The 17,500-nt window shown below is 39.1% G+C and overlaps 1 protein-coding gene across 8 annotated transcripts in view; it reads right to left on the bottom strand.

Annotated features, from left to right (window-relative positions):
- Nucleotides 1-17,500, bottom strand: part of LOC137982234 (uncharacterized) — a 51,399-nt gene that overhangs the window by 22,151 nt on the left and 11,748 nt on the right. For 4 of the 8 annotated variants that reach the window (XR_011118641.1, XR_011118642.1, XM_068829306.1 and 1 more), the window contains exons 5-13: nt 12,682-12,832; nt 12,104-12,235; nt 7,443-7,483; nt 4,237-4,285; nt 4,082-4,125; nt 3,103-3,145; nt 2,949-2,992; nt 1,962-2,004; nt 1,800-1,846 (exon numbers count right to left, since the gene is read on the bottom strand). Coding sequence is in view for 6 of the 8 variants with exons in the window: in XM_068829306.1 (XP_068685407.1) it covers nt 1,800-1,846; nt 1,962-2,004; nt 2,949-2,992; nt 3,103-3,145; nt 4,082-4,125; nt 4,237-4,285; nt 7,443-7,483; nt 12,104-12,235; nt 12,682-12,832 (594 nt within the window). In the remaining 2 variants the exon portion in view is untranslated. Of the gene's footprint in view, nt 1-1,799; nt 1,847-1,961; nt 2,005-2,948; nt 2,993-3,102; nt 3,146-4,081; nt 4,126-4,236; nt 4,286-7,442; nt 7,484-12,103; nt 12,236-12,681; nt 12,833-13,381; nt 13,482-16,079; nt 16,594-17,500 lie in introns of those variants that run through there. The other 4 variants (XM_068829311.1, XM_068829307.1, XM_068829308.1 and 1 more) reach the window with 4 other exon arrangements.

The raw sequence follows: 17,500 nt of genomic DNA, 5'->3' as shown, positions 1-17,500 counted from the left end.
CTTGTAACTTCGCAAAATGAGGGGTGGTTCACAGGGGTAGTCCATGGACCAGGTCCATGAAGGAGTCCACAGGGGTGGTTCATGGACCTGGGGTCCATATTTTGTATACCCCCAGCAAATTAAGCCAAAAGTCTTTAAAAGACATTTCTAGGATCCTTGTAATGTAAAAAGACTGATTGTCTAATTATATAAAATGATCACCCAGAAGAATTTGATCTGTTCAGATATCTTAGCTGAAAATTGAAGAGTCCAAAAATTTTAGGGAACCTATTAAATATCTACTTGAACAGTAATTATGTTCTAAGAACTTCCCATCAAACCATTTGCTCATCCGGTAGGTGGTAGGTCACCTTTTTAATAGCCAAAAATTGCAAAAATATCCTATCTTAAAACGTAAGGGACTACTTTTTCCTGGTTGCAAATCTTTTGGGTGATGTTTCAGTACAGAAATCCATAGCTGTTTGGCAACATAAAACCGAGATAATCCTTTGAATAGTTTGACTCTCTCAAACACATAATTCAACAAAGATTACGGTTGGATGCGTCCCTGATGAATATGGTGTTGGTACAACACGGGTCAGATCAGGGTCAAAGGTAAAGACCAGCATGACTAAAACAGCCTTATGATGAAAATTGAACATACTGCGAAGTATGTCACAAGAGCTTAATGCTGCTTAAAAGGTACAATACAGCCACTCTATAGAATAACTAATGGACACCTTGCAAGTTCAAATGAAACAATAATTTTAGGGTTTTCTTCATCAGGATTACAACGGTACCTTGAACAACTATACTGTCATAAAAGGTGACAACTCACTTATAAGTAAACCATTAATCAACATCACAACATGCAATGTGTAAATGACGCAGTTCTGTTAAACAGAACATTTATGCGTAAGGCAGGTGAGTTTCTACTCAGGAAAACAGTTAAATTAGTCCTCCAATGCTTACTTCAGAAGCCAGACTTTTGTCATTGTCAACTAATTAAAATCTAACAGACAAAAGACCACTTTATTTAAATAAAGTTTTACATTTTTGGTATTTAATTAATATTGCCTTTTAGTTTTGAGGCCTCAAACTCAGAACAACCGAGTCTCCTACAGAAGCTCCTGCCCCTTCACTTTATTGTGAAAATAATCTAGTAGTTTCCGGGTGTATTGTATTTTCAAAATACTCAGAAATGGTCCAAAACTGTCATGTGTATTTCAAAAATAAGTAAAGAGGCAATGAAATAGTGAGTCATCCTGAGCATCCTGAACCTATGATCACATCCTTTTTTACCTTTTATTTTTTATTTACCTCAGATATCAAAGACTCCATAACAAAACCAGATGTTCACGGCAAATCTGTTCAGTGGCAACTGGAATGATTCTGCCAGCCATGCCAGTATGGTGAAGACGTTACCACGTGGCAATGATACCGTGGTGACTTAGCATGACCTAATTGGTCGTCTAATATGACATGATTTAGATGACTGATGGCCACATTGCCACGTTCCACTGCATGCCTTCAGCGGCATGAAAATTGTGTTTCAAACGAGATGAAGTGCAAATGTTCTTGATGTGAACAATTATTGCTAAAAACAAATTCCTGAAAAAGCCATCAATGTCAGACCAGGAGTTTTTTTCATAACAAAACCGGCAGTTTATTTTGTTTTAAACACTTTCCATGGACATGTGATATACTCTTACCATTTACCCAAGGTTATGCTTGGCCCTTCGACCCTCTGACACTTACCCTTGACCTTCTGACCCATGTTTTAGCAACGCTGCTGATCAATAAGCCACCAAAATAATTACCTCTTCTTCTGTGAGACCATAAGATTGGCTCTCAATGGAGGAATTATCTAAAAAAAAATAAATCCAACCTGTTAATAACGATTCCTCTTATAGAACTGGCATAACCTCCAATTGTAAATTTGTGAGTTGGTATTTTAATCAAACTATTCAATTTTTACATACCTTGCAACTGAGAATAACAATCTCCGTGTGAATATGCAGTGTCCTGTGACAAATAAAGGGATTTTACAATGGAATGTTATATAACTCTCTTGGGAATCTGTCAACCCGAGTAAGGAGCTATTATTATAATATTGAATGCAAAAGCAGCTTATTTTAGATGGTACTTTTTTGTTCATTTATCACTGATAAGCCACCCAATGTTTGAAATAATCTTGTGTAATAGAGCTTGTATATTATAGAGCTCAAGTATAGTCACTTGTGTACCATCCAGTTGTAACTGATCGAAATAATCAAATAAGAGAAGCTTTGTTTTACTCCCAGCAAGCATGAATTTGGTCTTATTCACGTTTATGGTCAGTTTGTTTTCTGTGTATCAGTCGCGTGTCAATTTGAAATTATGTCCTAAAGCCGCCTGAAGATCTAAGGAGGTTGACGCAGCACATGTTAGCACAGTCTGCATCATCAGCGTACAGAATCACCCGAGCGTTCTGCACTGCATTTCACAGGCTATAAATGTACATATTGAACAGCAAGGGGCCCAAAATGCTTCCTTGTGGAACATCATGTGTGATAGGGCTAAAATCAGATAATTCGCCGTTTATCAACACACTTTCGCACCTATCTGCAAGGTATGATCTGAACCATCTCAATGATCTTGGCGGCAACCCTATAGACTCCAGCTTTACCAGGAGAACTTTGTGGATTTGGGAATCAATGCTTTTGAAATATCGATAAACAATAGGCCATGCAGTGACTTTCCCACCATCCATGGCCTCTAGGACCCAGTCATTTACTTGAGTGATAGCTTGTTGAGTACTGTGGCCACTCTTAAATTCATGCTGATGTATGCACAGATAGCCTAGCTGATCTAGAAAGATACTCAAGATGTGTGTGTTCAACTCTTTCAATGACTTTGCTCAAAACGGGCAGCACAGAGATAGGGCGATAATTCTGAACTTGGAATTTATAAGCCACCAAAACACTTACCTCTTCTTCTGTGTTACCATAAGATTGGCTTTCACTGGAGGAATCTAAAAACAATTACATCCAAACTGTTAATAAGGATTCCTCTTATAAAACTGCCATACCTCCAATTCTAAATTTGTGAGTTGGTATTTTAAACCATTCAACTTTTACATACCTTGCAACTGAGAATAACGATCTCCGTGTGAATATGCAGTGTCCTGTGACAAATAAAGGGATTTTAAAATGGAATGTTATTTACTCTTTTGGGAATCTGTCAACCCGAGTAAGGAGCTATTATTATAATATTGAATGCAAAAGCAGCTTATTTTAGATGGTACTTTTTTGTTCATTTATCACTGATAAGCCACCCAATGTTTGAAATAATCTTGTGTAATAGAGCTTGTATATTATAGAGCTCAAGTATAGTCACTTGTGTACCATCCAGTTGTAACTTGAAATAATCAAATAAGAGCAGCTTTGTTTTACTCCCAGCAAGCATGAATTTGGTTTTATTCATGTTTATGGTCAGTTTGTTTTCTGTGTATAAGTCGAATGTCAATTTGAAATTATGTACTAAAGCCGCCTGAAGATCTAAGGAGGTTGACGCAGCACATGTTAGCACAGTCTGCATCATCAGCGTACAGAATCACCCGAGCGTTCTGCACTGCATTTCACAGGCTATAAATGTACATATTGAACAGCAAGGGGCCCAAAATGCTTCCTTGTGGAACACCATGTGTGATAGGGCTAAAATCAGATAATTCCCGGTTTATCAACACACTTTCGCACCTATCCGCAAGGTATGATCTGAACCAGCTCAATGATCTTGGCGACAACCGTAAAGACTCCAGCTTTACCAGGAGAACTTTGTGGATTTGGGAATCAATGCTTTTGAAATATCGATAAACAATAGGCCAGTGACTTTCCCGCCATCCATGGCCTCTAGGACCCAGTCATTTACTTGAGTGATAGCTTGTTGAGTACTGTGGCCGCTCCTAAATTCATGCTGATGTTTGCACAGATAGCCTAGCTGATCTAGAAAGATACTCAAGATGTGTGTGTACAACTCTTTCAATGACTTTGCACAAAACGGGCAGCACAGAGATAGGGCGATAATTCTGAACTTGGAATTTATAAGCCACCAAAACGCTTACCTCTTCTTCTGTGTTGCCATAAGATCGGCTTTCACTGGAGGAATCTAAAAACAATTACATCCAAACTGTTAATAAGGATTCCTCTTATAAAACTGCCATAACCTCCAATTGTAAATTTGTGAGTTGGTATTTTAAACAATTTAACTTTTACATACCGGTACCTTGCAACTGAGAATAACGATCTCCGTGTGAATATGCAGTGTCCTGTGACAAATAAAGGGATTTTGAAATGGAATGTTATCAACTCTCTTGGGAATCTGTCAACCCAATTAAGGAGCTATAATTAATTGAATGCAAAAGCAGCTTATTTTAGATGGTACTTTTTTGTTCATTTATCACTGATTAGCCAGCCAATGTTTGAAACAATCTTGTATAATAGAGCTTGTATATTAGACCTCATGTATGGTTACTGTTGAGTTACAAACTATAAATTAAATATTATTTAAGGTTTAAATGCCAAATAATGGGTTGAACAAGACACTTATTTCACACCACTAACAGGAAATAACCCTTCTGGCGATGAGAACGGGATTATGCCAGGCCTGGGCAAAAGAGAATATTTAAATCCAGCTTCCACTAGCATTTGTTGCTACTTGCAGTAACTAGAACTTTATCTTGTTACCAAGAGCATTCCTGGGGATTCTTCAGGTTCACACAACTGAAGAGCAATCCTCATTTCTGTTATTGGTACAAAGGCCAAAGACTTCCTCTCTGAATGCTCCTTCTGATAAGACGTACACACAGCTCGCAATGTACTACCCTAAGGAATTACATAGGAGCAAAGAATCTTGCTTTTGTTGAAAGATACAGATTCCACAACTGCATACAATGAGAAGGCAAGAGTATCACAATGTTTGCCCGCTACCCTCAAACATTTGGCTTCACCTCATCAGCAGGGTACCCCCGTTATGCTGTCCAGTACACGAGTACACACATACACAGGACAACCTGACCAAATTCACATACACTTCAAGTGTGTGAGACCAGAGTGCTGATGTTCTCCTTCTTGTGGTCAATTAGGCTCTGGACATCTTTTCAGAAGAGAATGGATATCTAGAGTAAAGATTGACTGGAAGAAGATCTGTAATATGTGTGTATCTGATACAGGCCCCCCATGTCACATACATGTAGCATCCACACTGTACACCACCATCCCGACCTACCACAACGTCTTTAATTAATTAATTAAGCAAGGCCTTGGCACAATCAAAGATTTGAAAGCCAAGTTACAGATGAAACCAGACACACGCCCCAAGTTTTGCTGCACCAGGCTGACACCATACACCCCCTAAGAAGCTGTTAAGGGCCCGGCCTGAATACAACCACCTGCAATCTGAAGGAATCATTGAAAGCATCGAATTCAGCAATGGGCAAGCCCCCACGGTTAATGCTCCCAAGGTGGATGAAACCACGCATTCATGTGGTGACTATTGTTAATGTCAAACCACCAATCACTCAATCAGCTTCTTTGAAACAACAAGTGGTCCCTGCAGTATGAAAAGGTATTCAACAATACCGAGGACTCACTCTCATCTTCAAATGTTCTGGTCCATTATGACCCAAATAACTGTAATTTTTGAGACTAATGCAAACTAGTATGGTATACTTCACTGCCTTCCAAATGGTCATGAGTGACCTATTCCTTGTGCCTGAGGTCCTTGAACTTGGCCAAGAGGAATTACGGCCTGATTGAGGAAGAGGGTATTGCCATCACCTTAGTGTCATCAAGTACTATGAGTATATTTTTTGGGTGCAAGTTCACATTGCAAACTAACGACAAACCCTTGTTAAAAATGTTCACACCTGACTCTGCGACACCAGTCTTGGCTGCTGCTAGATTGCAATGCTGGTCCCTACTCCTCTCTTCATACCACTAAGGCATCAAGTTCTTATTAAAGTCACTGTTCCTTGGCATCAACATAATTAGCTTTTAAATGCATAACGCAAGGCACAATAGAACGAGACAACAGACGTATTGGCATTTTTTGAAGGGAACACTGCCTTGCGGCTGGTTAGCCTATGCGACTTCCGGATTGCGTGACATAGAACAACCTCACTTATCTCCCCAGCACTACAAGCTGAGTGGCAAACAGAATGTGCTGGATCAGACAAGAGTATTGGTTAGCGAGCAATGTACAAAGGCAAACGAGCCAACAAGCTTGGGGAAGTTGCTGCGCAGACTTAACTGCACCACACAGGAGTGACCCAGTTTTAATGAAGGCAAAGTGATATATCCAACCCATCTCCAAAGGGGAGGGAGGGAAGGGAAAAACTTTACACAAGTTGCAAACAGCTAGTTGGTTTACTATAGAAGACAAACTGCCAAGTGAACCTTGGACAGCTAACTGAGGCTTTTATAGCTAGACCCTGTCTATTAAAGTAGCCAGTTGCACAGGTTCTACTATGTAGCAGGTAGGCATTTCACGTGCTCTGTAGCAGTAATGAATGAGGCCTTAACAGATTTGGCCGACGCAGGTGTACGTTATAATCTGAGATCTAGGAACAAAGTCTTTATGTCCTCGTTTAATATACAACATGACCATTGATTTTACGACCTTGAACGACCAACTACAAAGAACACAAAGATAACTATCGCAACATAAAATGCAAACTGACGAACGCCCAAGAACGCAGACTAGATATTCTCCTTCTATACACCACATGTTATTTATACACTTGTAAAACACTTTCTAAGACGCCTAACTTTGTAGAATTAGCGAGGAAAATTGAATGGCAATGGAAACTTGAAAACTGCTCTTCTGTTTGCTACTAACCCCCCGTCTTAATCGTTGTTATGTTTATAGATATATATATATAGAAATATGTACTTTAGTACGTGCGACTTGTATAGTATGCTGTTTGTTATTAGTTGATTTTATTCTTTATGTACATTGTTGTATTGTTGTGTTGCAAATAAACAAATAAAAAAAAAAAAAGAAAAAACTATCGCAACATGAATAATTATCCCTTTTAGTATGGTCACATTCCAATAATGGTATTTTACTGATGGAGCCGAAAAATCTCATTAATCTAATCACAATTAAATGATTACAAAACATTTGTAACTAATCTTAATCAATCAAAAACACTACACAGTAGCAGGGGCAAGCATCTCGTTTACTGATACATACAGTGAGCAAAACAGCAAATATATATGTATAACTACATGTATGGGATCTCAGAACAATTTTAATACTGACATAAGATAAACAAGAAAGTGGTCTGTATTTTTACAGGTTCACTTGTATTTTTACATGGCTTTTGAAATAATGGTACAACTGGATAAACTATTAAGTAGTTAAATTTTTGGATCACACGATTTGCTACAACAATGCAGTGTAATCAAGAGTTTTAAACCTACAATTTTAAGGAGTGATTCCATTATCATTGGCATCTCTTTTCCTATTTATACAAATACAGCAATACAACAGTTAGCCATGATCATATATTATAAGTCAGTCAATCAGTCATAAACAGCCACCTAGAAAGTCACTCGCTCACGAAGCCTGGAAGCCCAAAGCCAGACAGCCAGTCAGTTGAAAGGAAGGAAAACAGGCTATTCAGTGAAATAGTCAGGGTAGACTGGTTGGTCAGTCGGTCTACCAGTCAGTTAATCAGTTCTGTTGGTCAGTCAGTTAGGCATAGAGGAGTCGGTAGGTCATATATCATCATCATATCATATATCATATATCTTTATTTACCCTCGGATTTTTAGAGTAGCTTGGTGTAGCTAATATCTCCAAGCATTTACCCTCCCAACCATGATACACAACAGAAGACAGACCACAACACCGGGAACTACATGCCCTACTCTTTACGGCAAGTGTGCGGGTTCTTTTACGTCCCACAGGATTATGAACATTGAAGGGTTGTGAGACGGGACCCTGAGTGTTGGTCCGGCCAGAGTTCAACTCAGGACCTCCTGCGTGACAGCCCGGTGCTCAACCAACTGAGCCACTGGTGCGTGGTGTAAGGTCAGGTCAGTTCCATCAGTGAGCCAGTCCATTGACTCATCAGGTGCCCTAGGAATTGCAACCAGTTGACAAGTAAAATCTTCTAAGGTTAGACAGAGTAAAATCTGTTAAGTCCCACTCCCAGGGGTCAACTGGTTAAGTGAATCAGTTATGTGAGTCAGTCAGTCAGTCCAGAGGCCCTGCTAGAGTAAATTCCGATAAGCGACATGGCCCAAAAGGTAGCGACAGCACATAAACATTAACGAAATCCCAACGAAAGACATCATTTCCCAGCAAAATTCTGACAGTGACGTCAAGGCCGAGAATTAGCAACAAAGGAACAGTGGTTTGGTATATTAAAGACTGAAAATACGCCACAAGTCACTTTGATCAGTTTATTTTCTTTATCCCTCAAAGGTCGTCAAAGAACGTAAAAAAAAACACCCGATGAGATCTATTGAGCCTTGTGGCATTACAGGTGTTTATTGCCTTGGTTCAACCTTCAACTCCATACCCCCTCCTGGCTAATAGATTTGCAACTGAGCACAAAATTAGCTGTTATAAAGAAATCTGTGGACATTGACCAGTGCTTCTGTGAAGAACACAAGTTGTGATTTACTTGTACCCTGAATGTCATTTGTGAAATAGGTGAGTAGCATATTTGCCATATTTACTATGAACAATAATTATGGGATTCAGGAATCGCAGGGAAACTTCGAAACCAACAACAATGCATAGTCTTCATTTTAAGATTTGCAGACAGTAGAAATATTTTATTGTTGTGCATTACATATAGCAGTCATGGCAAGGACAAATAAATCAAGATTAGACAAAATTTCATTTCTTTCTTTGTTGTGATTTACTGAATCACATTGCACACCACGCGGATTCCTATAGTTACCTGTTACGTGTACAGGGTCCAGGGATAGATCTAGGGTTTTAGAACCGTTAGCCAACAGATTTAGCCATTTTGAAAATTTTGAAATTGGGTGCCATTTCCCTCATTCTGGTGAATTTTGAGCAGTAAATGTTTGCCCTTAACACCATAGTCAACTATCTGTTTGTATACATTCAAACAGGAAGTGAAATAACTCGAACCGTCTGCTTACAGTCAATAAGGTTTGAACTCTTAATTTATTACTTTTTGCCAAAAATTTTAGTCAAATTACATTTTTATTTGCCATATTGGAGGACTAGTAGTTATATGCGAATTGGCAAGCGTGCAGAGCGGTCCCTGTGGTCCATACACAAAACCGGTTAAATGTGGAAACACCCACAGCTTTAGAGCTGCAGTCATTTCCATATCACTCGCCATCAAATGACTTTTAATAGACTTGCCCTGTATGATTTTAGTATATTGAAAAACAAAATCCAGAAGAACTGAAATTCTGACAAGGACAACTAATTTCATTTCAATTTCCGACAGCGACATGAGTATTGATTAAACCCTGACACGGGAGATTTTAAAATTCAGACAAACGACACGCCCCTCCCCCTCCCCTCCTCCCCTCTGGCAGGGCCTCAGTCCATCTCTAAGTTATTCATTCAGTTGACGAGTCAGTCAGTCTGTGTTGGCATCATAAATTTGTGTTTCTTTGCAATAATTTTAAAAGATTAGTGGGGGAGTTCTTTAAATTGCCTCTTTTGATTTGAAAGTTGATTTTAAAAGGTCTAGATAGCAGCAACAATATAGATATTCGTATAAACATAACAACTTTCTTTAATTTTCCAGACATGTTTCGACGGTACATCCGTCATCTTCAGTGTTACATATTTTGAAATCGCCGTTGAATTTAAAGCACGCGCGATCTTACAAACTTCGTTACATTGCGTTGTCAATATTGCATATTAAATCAAAACAGAACAAAACAAAAATTTAAATGAGTGACGCTTAGTTCCTTACAGGGAGAGAGTCAGGTTAATGTGTTTCACCTGCTGGTTGAGATCGGGCTTCTCCCATTTTATATACATGGATTCCTTAAGCTTCACTTGGTACTTAGTGGCTGCAGAGTCCAGGATCTCGAAGCAATCCTGTGTGCAGGATGCCTTACAAGACTCTGGTTCCATACTGATCTTCAAAAATTGTCTGTCATTCTGCGGAGGAATCTCTTCCCTGAAAACCTTATCAACAAATATATTTCTAAATATATTCAGACAGCAGTCAAGGGAGGGAAAACACAGTCTCATTCAGGAATCGAGCCCCAGGAAACACCTAAGTTTTTCTTTAAAATCCCTTACGTTGGGCACTTCTCAGTCACGGCACAGAGGTGTATACGCAAACTTGCTAATCGGTTATGTAAACCTATTGATATAAGGTTAGTCTTCACTACTTTCAAAATCAGGAGTCTTTTTAATGTGAAAGATGCTGTCCCTGTAGGGCTTCGCACGCGTGTGGTCTATAAATTTTCCAAATTTTCGTGTGCAAGTTGTAATGCTTGTTATGTTGGTGAAACCAGCCGGCACTTCTCCACACGAGTGCGCGAGCACTTACTTTCAGACAGATCTTCGAACGTTTTTAAACATCTGCAGAGTTCAGAGTCTTGTAAGGCATCCTGCACACAGGATTGCTTCGAGATCCTGGACTCTGCAGCCACTAAGTACCAAGTGAAGCTTAAGGAATCCATGTATATAAAATGGGAGAAGCCCGATCTCAACCAGCAGGTGAAACACATTAACCTGACTCTCTCCCTGTAAGGAACTAAGCGTCACTCATTTAAATTTTTGTTTTGTTCTGTTTTGATTTAATACGCAATATTGACAACGCAATGTAACGAAGTTTGTAAGATCGCGCGCACTTTAAATTCAACGGCGATTTCAAAATATGTAACACTGAAGATGACGGATGTACCGTCGAAACATGTCTGGAAAATTAAAGAAAGTTGTTATGTTTATACGAATATCTATAAAGTTGATTTTGTGTTGCTGAATCCTTCAAGGATCGCTTAAAGGCACATTTAAAGGGATTCAATGTTTGACCAGCATTCATTCAACAAATTTGAATGGACATTGGTCAAATGTTGAAAGCAATGGGGATGCCATTCAAACAGGTCCAATAGTCCCACTACTTTGCCTGCAAGAATCTAGAAACAAGAATCCAGACTGTCTGGTTTGGTTTTACATTACACAGCCCCTGTTGTGAGCTTTCCTGTGTTTACAATAATAATATTATTGCATGACATGGCCAACATACCCTCCCAAAGTTTGGTTCATCAAAGGTATGTTTGCGTGGTTTACTGAATATATGGGAAAAGCACATCTTAACAAGTGTTATTGAAATCCATCCATCCATTATCTCTGAAAAATGTGTGGTTATACCCCCAATTTTCTTTTTGGATACCAAGATCACTTCCTAAGTTCTGCTTTCTCCTCATAGTTTTAAACCATGCAAAATTTCCCTGTATTGATAAGCACCAGCCATAAGAAATCCAAGTATCTCGAGATGCACAGAAAGTATGCGCAATAACAATAGTAGGCACAGTCCTTAAAACATTGAAGGAAGCTTTGAAAAAAACAGCAAATACACAAGGAAGCATGTTAAGTGTTGCATAGCAAGTAGGGACGAGTAGCATTATTGGTAAAACTACACAAAATCACTCCTGTGACACAGCCCGTCTAAAAGGACCTTAAAATGTTACAAGTGTTGAGTGGTCAAAATGGTTTTCAGGTATTCCCCTCTTCATGTGTCTCAATGCCGTCCCCAGGAGATTTAAAATTAAACCTACATTAGGAAAGGGAACTGGATGAAGGTAGCAACAAGTGTGGTGGAGTTGAATTGATATACTCAGTACAACTGAAAACAAAATAATAATAATTATGAGGTTTAAACCAGGGTCATTCACATACAAGCATCTACTGGTTTTCTGAAATCCTTGAACTAACCCGGTACATTGTATAGAGTATTTTCTTCTAAAAAAACCTTAATACTAGCATTTGCAATGGCACCGCAATGGCAGTTTCATTCCACCTTGCCTCAATAGAACAGGAAGTTTTCAAACTAAATGCATTTTCAAAGTTTCCATTTCCACCAGTGAGCATCTTAAAACCTCTGTTTTAAATATAAAAAAACTACCTGGTGTTGATAATACTTGATAGAAGTCAGTTTTCATCATTTCTCCATGATATTGGTTTTTCAGCACCTCTTCATTTGTGATAAATTCCCTCAAATATTCCTCTGCTTTTTTTCTTGTCTCTGAATTGTTGGCTAAGGAATACAGAAAGTGAGGCTATATTACTACTACAAAATAACATTCATAGAATTCTAATCATGAGAGTATGTATGTGTACATAATATGCAAAATATGGGATTACTGCCATCAGGATATTTGTATTTCATTTTAGTTATAATACGTACCGGGGTAAAGTAGATTTAAATTCTACTTTCAGCAACGGCTCTTGCAACTCGTCTCGCAACGATTTTGGCCATTGCAGGGTATTTCATACACTGTGAAATGTTTTGTGCAAATCGTCCTGCCACAATGTTGCCAAAACATTGCCAGACAAGTTGCACGAAACATTTCATAGTGTAACAGCGTCTTTAGTCAGACAGAGGGTCAACAAAATTTTCAAAAGATCCAGAAGCCTAACTAAAGTGAGGCTACATGGCTTCTCATGATTAATAAGTTAAAGTTAAAAATTAGTTTACATTACCAGGTGAAATGTGAGTCGTTGCCACATTGTAGAGGACAGACAATACTTGAAAACAAAACTTTGGGTCTTTGGCACCACCTCCACCAATGTAAGCATCAATAACACGCCTTAAAAGAGTCAGGGCTGAAAGTTTCCTCTCCTCTTTGTGTACCTGTCGACAATATTTGATGATGAGCTCAAAGGGGCTATACAGCTGTAGCACACCACTTTGTTTTCTTTGTGGAGAGCACCCTTGACTTTTTTCGGGAGATCACAGGTTGGATCCTTGCTGGACTTATATTCAAGGTCTTAAAACTACAGAGACTGAAAAAATGCGGTCTTTTTAATTACATCCGTAAACGATTAGACTTATTAAGGACGGTGCCTACTGGTACTATTGTTATTGCGCATACGTTCTGCGCATCTCCAGATACTCGGCTTTCCTATCGGTAGTGCTTACTAATGCAAGGATGTTTTCGCACGGTTTAAATTTAGCCAGAGAAAGCAGAACTTAGAAAGTGCTCTTGGTATCCAAGAAGAAAATTGGGGGTAACCATGCATTTTTCAGAGATAATGAAGCTTTAATTTGGAAAGGAACGCCATACATTGCTTTGTATTTAAAAGCTTTTTGCTCATATTGTCGATTAATTATCTTTGAAAAATGCGTGGTTATCCCCAATTTTCTTTTTGGATTTTGATAACAATAACTGCACAAACATACCTTTGCATAAGTAGGCACCATCCTTAAGTTATCTTGGGTAAGGACAATAATTATTGGCCTTAGGCCAAGTCATACCCTTGTTCGATCTATTAAAGGGGAACTGAAGGCAAAAAAATAAGCATTTTTCACTTTAGACAATGCACAATAAAGTTTTCAACTTTTTTTCTGGCATATCCGATTTTGGGCCATCAGTATTGTGGCTCAGAATGGAGGAGTCAGCGGTCATTTTTGCAGCCTATGACGCATGATATGGTGAAGACATATGAGAGCGCCCCAGATAGAAGCAGTGTTTTTGACTGATGTTTGTTGTGAATATTGAGTCTGCGAAGAAGCAACAAAACAACGAAGAAAATATCCACAACAGGAATGTTTCTCTTGATTACAAGAACTCTGTTCCCCATATCATATGTCACAGCAGGGTGCTGATTTAGTTTTTGAGTCTGCACTGAGAAGGCAGAAACAGAAGGAAAAGCCCAACTTCAAACGTAATTTTCTCGCAAAAAACAGAAAATGGGTTCGAATCCCATCTGGGGCTTGGATTTTTCCTAGTTCCCAGTTGGTTCTACCATCATTTCATTTCTCATGTGTTTATATCATTCTCACATTCGCTCACTCGGGTGGTTGGTTGGCCACATCTCAGATATGCTTTAAGGTGACTGCGCGATGCAGTTATGAGCTATGCTGTCAGTCATTTGACTCTGTAGCTGCGTGATGCAGCTCGAGTCAATACCCACATTTCACCCTTGCTCGCCATAGTCTCCAGTAGCTCAGTGGTTAGAGCATCCGACTAGATCACGGAGGGTCGTGGGTTCGAATCCCATCTGGGGCTCGGATTTTTCCGAGTTCCCAGTTAGTTCTACCATCAAAAAACAGAAAACAAGAAGAAATAACCCCATACAGTTAACTTTACTTATGTTAGGCTTTCCAAAAACAATGTTGCAAAAATTGCTGATTTTGGCCTTCAGTTCTGCTTTAAAGAAGTTGTCTGGGATCTCCAAGAATGCACGCACTATAGGAGACATCACTGTTTAGAAACAATTCTTTTGTTATTTAAATTTTGCCAACCACAAAACAAAAGAATCTTTTGCTTAAACAGCCAATTGATCTCTGGTTGGCACATTAAGGTGACATAACAATGAGTATCGCTATTCGCAAGGACTTCCTGGTAATGTGCTGAAGATAATTAGCCAATATAAAAATACTGTTACACTCTTTGTTTGTCCCTCCAAAAATTTGCACAAGTATTGTTTCGAGTTTGTCTTGGGGCCATTGTAAGTCCCAAGAGAAAATAAAAACAAAGCTTATGTAAAATTTTGGAGGGACAAACAAAGAATATTATGGTATTTTTGATATTGACTAATATATACGAGAGATACTTTGACAATCTTGATAGGAGCTTTTTATACCTGTAAAAGAGCTTGGCAATCCAACAAATTGCCATTTATTCCCTGGATAATAATCGTTTTGTTTTAAACTACTGTCAAAGAGTGTCACATTAGCCACTCCCTCTTCTTTTATTCGTCAAAAAGTCTTGTGTAACTGAAAGGCACTGTTTGCTGAATGCTTGAAATATCCATGAAATAATGGAAGACTTCTCTGAACTTGAATAAGGGACTGTGCAATAATTACCTGGTTGGGGGGGGGGGGGGGGGGGGACTGGGAAATGGGTGAAATACATGTATACCCCAAAACTAAGTCATACCCCCTTCTCATTAAGCAAAAATTAATTTCAACCCCCCCCCCCCCCTTCACATAATGAAAATATTAAGGGTAACCCCCCCCCCCCCCACCTTGAAAAAAGTTTCCTCCCATTGATTCCCTCATAGTTGGCCCTCAAGTTGGCTGTAACCAGTCTCATATCTAACAAGCGCGAATAGAATAATAATTGTTTCATTAAATTCCTCACACTCCAAAAGTTTGGAAGTACCAAATACCAGTGAAAAATCGAAAAAAACCGAAAAAAACTTGGTGAAGATGCGATGTTGTGTAATACCTGGTTGTCACACAGACGCAGACTCATCACAAAAACAGTTCTTACCTTTTTGCACACTTCTAAACATCAGAATTGATCAAAACTTTCCACAAAAAAAGGGGCTTTTTTGTTTTATTCAGCGAGAAATTTTGCTTTCTGACAAAACAAAATTTTAGCTTAGCAATGCTGAGCACAATCATTTGTCAAACTAAGGTGTATGAGCTGATAACCTAGATCAAGTAACCCAAGCAGAGTACGAGAAATGCATTAACCAAGGTTGTGTGACAACTGCAGTCTGGGTCACAAATGTTGTAACACAGATGGCAATTTGCCCCCTCTTCCCCTTCAATGTTGATGTTTATGGGTTTGAATGCAAAAACCAACCAGCAAAGGCAACACTGAAGGGATGAAGGAGGAGGGGTACGGTATTAATGACTTGGATGCGCTTCACTTGCTGTTCTAGCGAAGTGCTACAACTATTTATAACCGAAGTTGTAGGTAATAACACAACATTGCATCTTCGTGGAGTTCTTCGAACTTCCAAACTTTTGGAGTTTAAGGAATTTAATGAAACAATTATTCCATTCACGCTTGTTCGATATGAGACTGGTTATAGCCAACTTGACGCTACGCGCCTTCTTGGCTATTTACCATCTCATATGATCTCATATCCAACGCGCCCTCATGGAATAATTGTAAAAGCTTAGATACTAAAGTTCACCTAACCTGAAATGTTTTTCGTCGTTAATACTGACAACCTTTCCATGGATATCAAACACATTTTGCTGTATGCCCCTGGATATAACACGTTTAATTTTATGTGCAAGTCACCTAAAGCTGTCGTACTCATTCATTTGTAACACTCCATCAGGCCGGCTTCCCGCCATACAGCCAGAAACAAGGGTAAGATTCCCGGCATTTAAATGATCCAACTTTCCTGTCCCTTACAGCACTGGACATTCTTGGTTTTCACTCACATGATCAGTAACCTTGTTTTTCCACCGAAACAAAAGAAACCGTTTGCATGATAATACTTGTAGCTAGTGCTCAATTCCCGGAGGATTTAATTGTTGGGTACACCAACATGGCCGCCGTGACGTCACGTGAAAACATGTTTAGGCGCCATCTTGGATTTTTGACGACTGGGTGAGTGGGTAGGTACGTCATGTATGAAGACACATTTTGTTTCCCAGGAATTACCGGTATACAAATAGCATAGGGGGCATTTTTTGGCCTTCTTTCGAGAATATAGTCTGAAGGGAAGCAGTATTCCATCCTCGCCAGCTACTACACGCACTACAGCTGCTGCAGCTACTACACGTGCTACAGCTACCACACGTACTGATACTACACCTATTACACGTACTACACTTTAATTTAGCGAATTTAGCGATTTTTCAAAAATTAAAATGTGCCAAAATTAAGTGTAGCTAAATTTAAATCGTCGCTAAATTAAAGTGACTACAATGGGAAATTCCCCCATCTGGTCCGTTTCACACGATCACGCTATTTTACGGTCGATTATGACGTGTATCGGATGTCTACTGAATACATTTCAGCTTCACAACAGAAATGGATTCTTCGCTCGCATTAAATCTCGCTTTCCCATGTGGACTAGGCGGTTTCCACGTTTATAAAGAGCTGTGGAATCCTAGACTAAATGAAAAGCTTGACACAATTCACGAGGAAAATAATCCGCACGACTGGTACGCAGTTGCCAGAAACTGCAATAACAGAAACTGTTAGTCGGCTTACACCAGTCTCCAGGAAGGAGATGTACCCTCAAGGGATGGGAGAAAGCGGGAGTCAAGGAAATTGCCAACAGCGACAACTGAACCACTACCACCTGTTGATCCATTTGAAGAAATCTACCTGTCTTGATCGGTGTTTTTAGAAAGTTAATGGCTAGGTACTCGTAAAAGGAGCATCCACTCAGTGTGACAATGTAAATTACTAAATATGAGTGAGGACAGCATGAAGCTGAAGATATGACATTATAGTTGCAGTTTTATTTGTTTTGTTAAGTTTTATAACGTTGTATGATTTTTTTATGGTTTTTTTAATGAACCCAATGACGTTTATGATTTTATCAAAGAAATTTTCTATTTCGTAAGAAAAATTGTGTTTGTTCATCGTGGTAAAGTACA

The sequence above is a fragment of the Montipora foliosa genome, chromosome 13 (assembly GCF_036669935.1).
Source record: "Montipora foliosa isolate CH-2021 chromosome 13, ASM3666993v2, whole genome shotgun sequence".
Taxonomy (NCBI): Eukaryota; Metazoa; Cnidaria; class Anthozoa; order Scleractinia; family Acroporidae; genus Montipora; species Montipora foliosa.
This window is presented reverse-complemented; position numbering and strand designations above follow the sequence as displayed.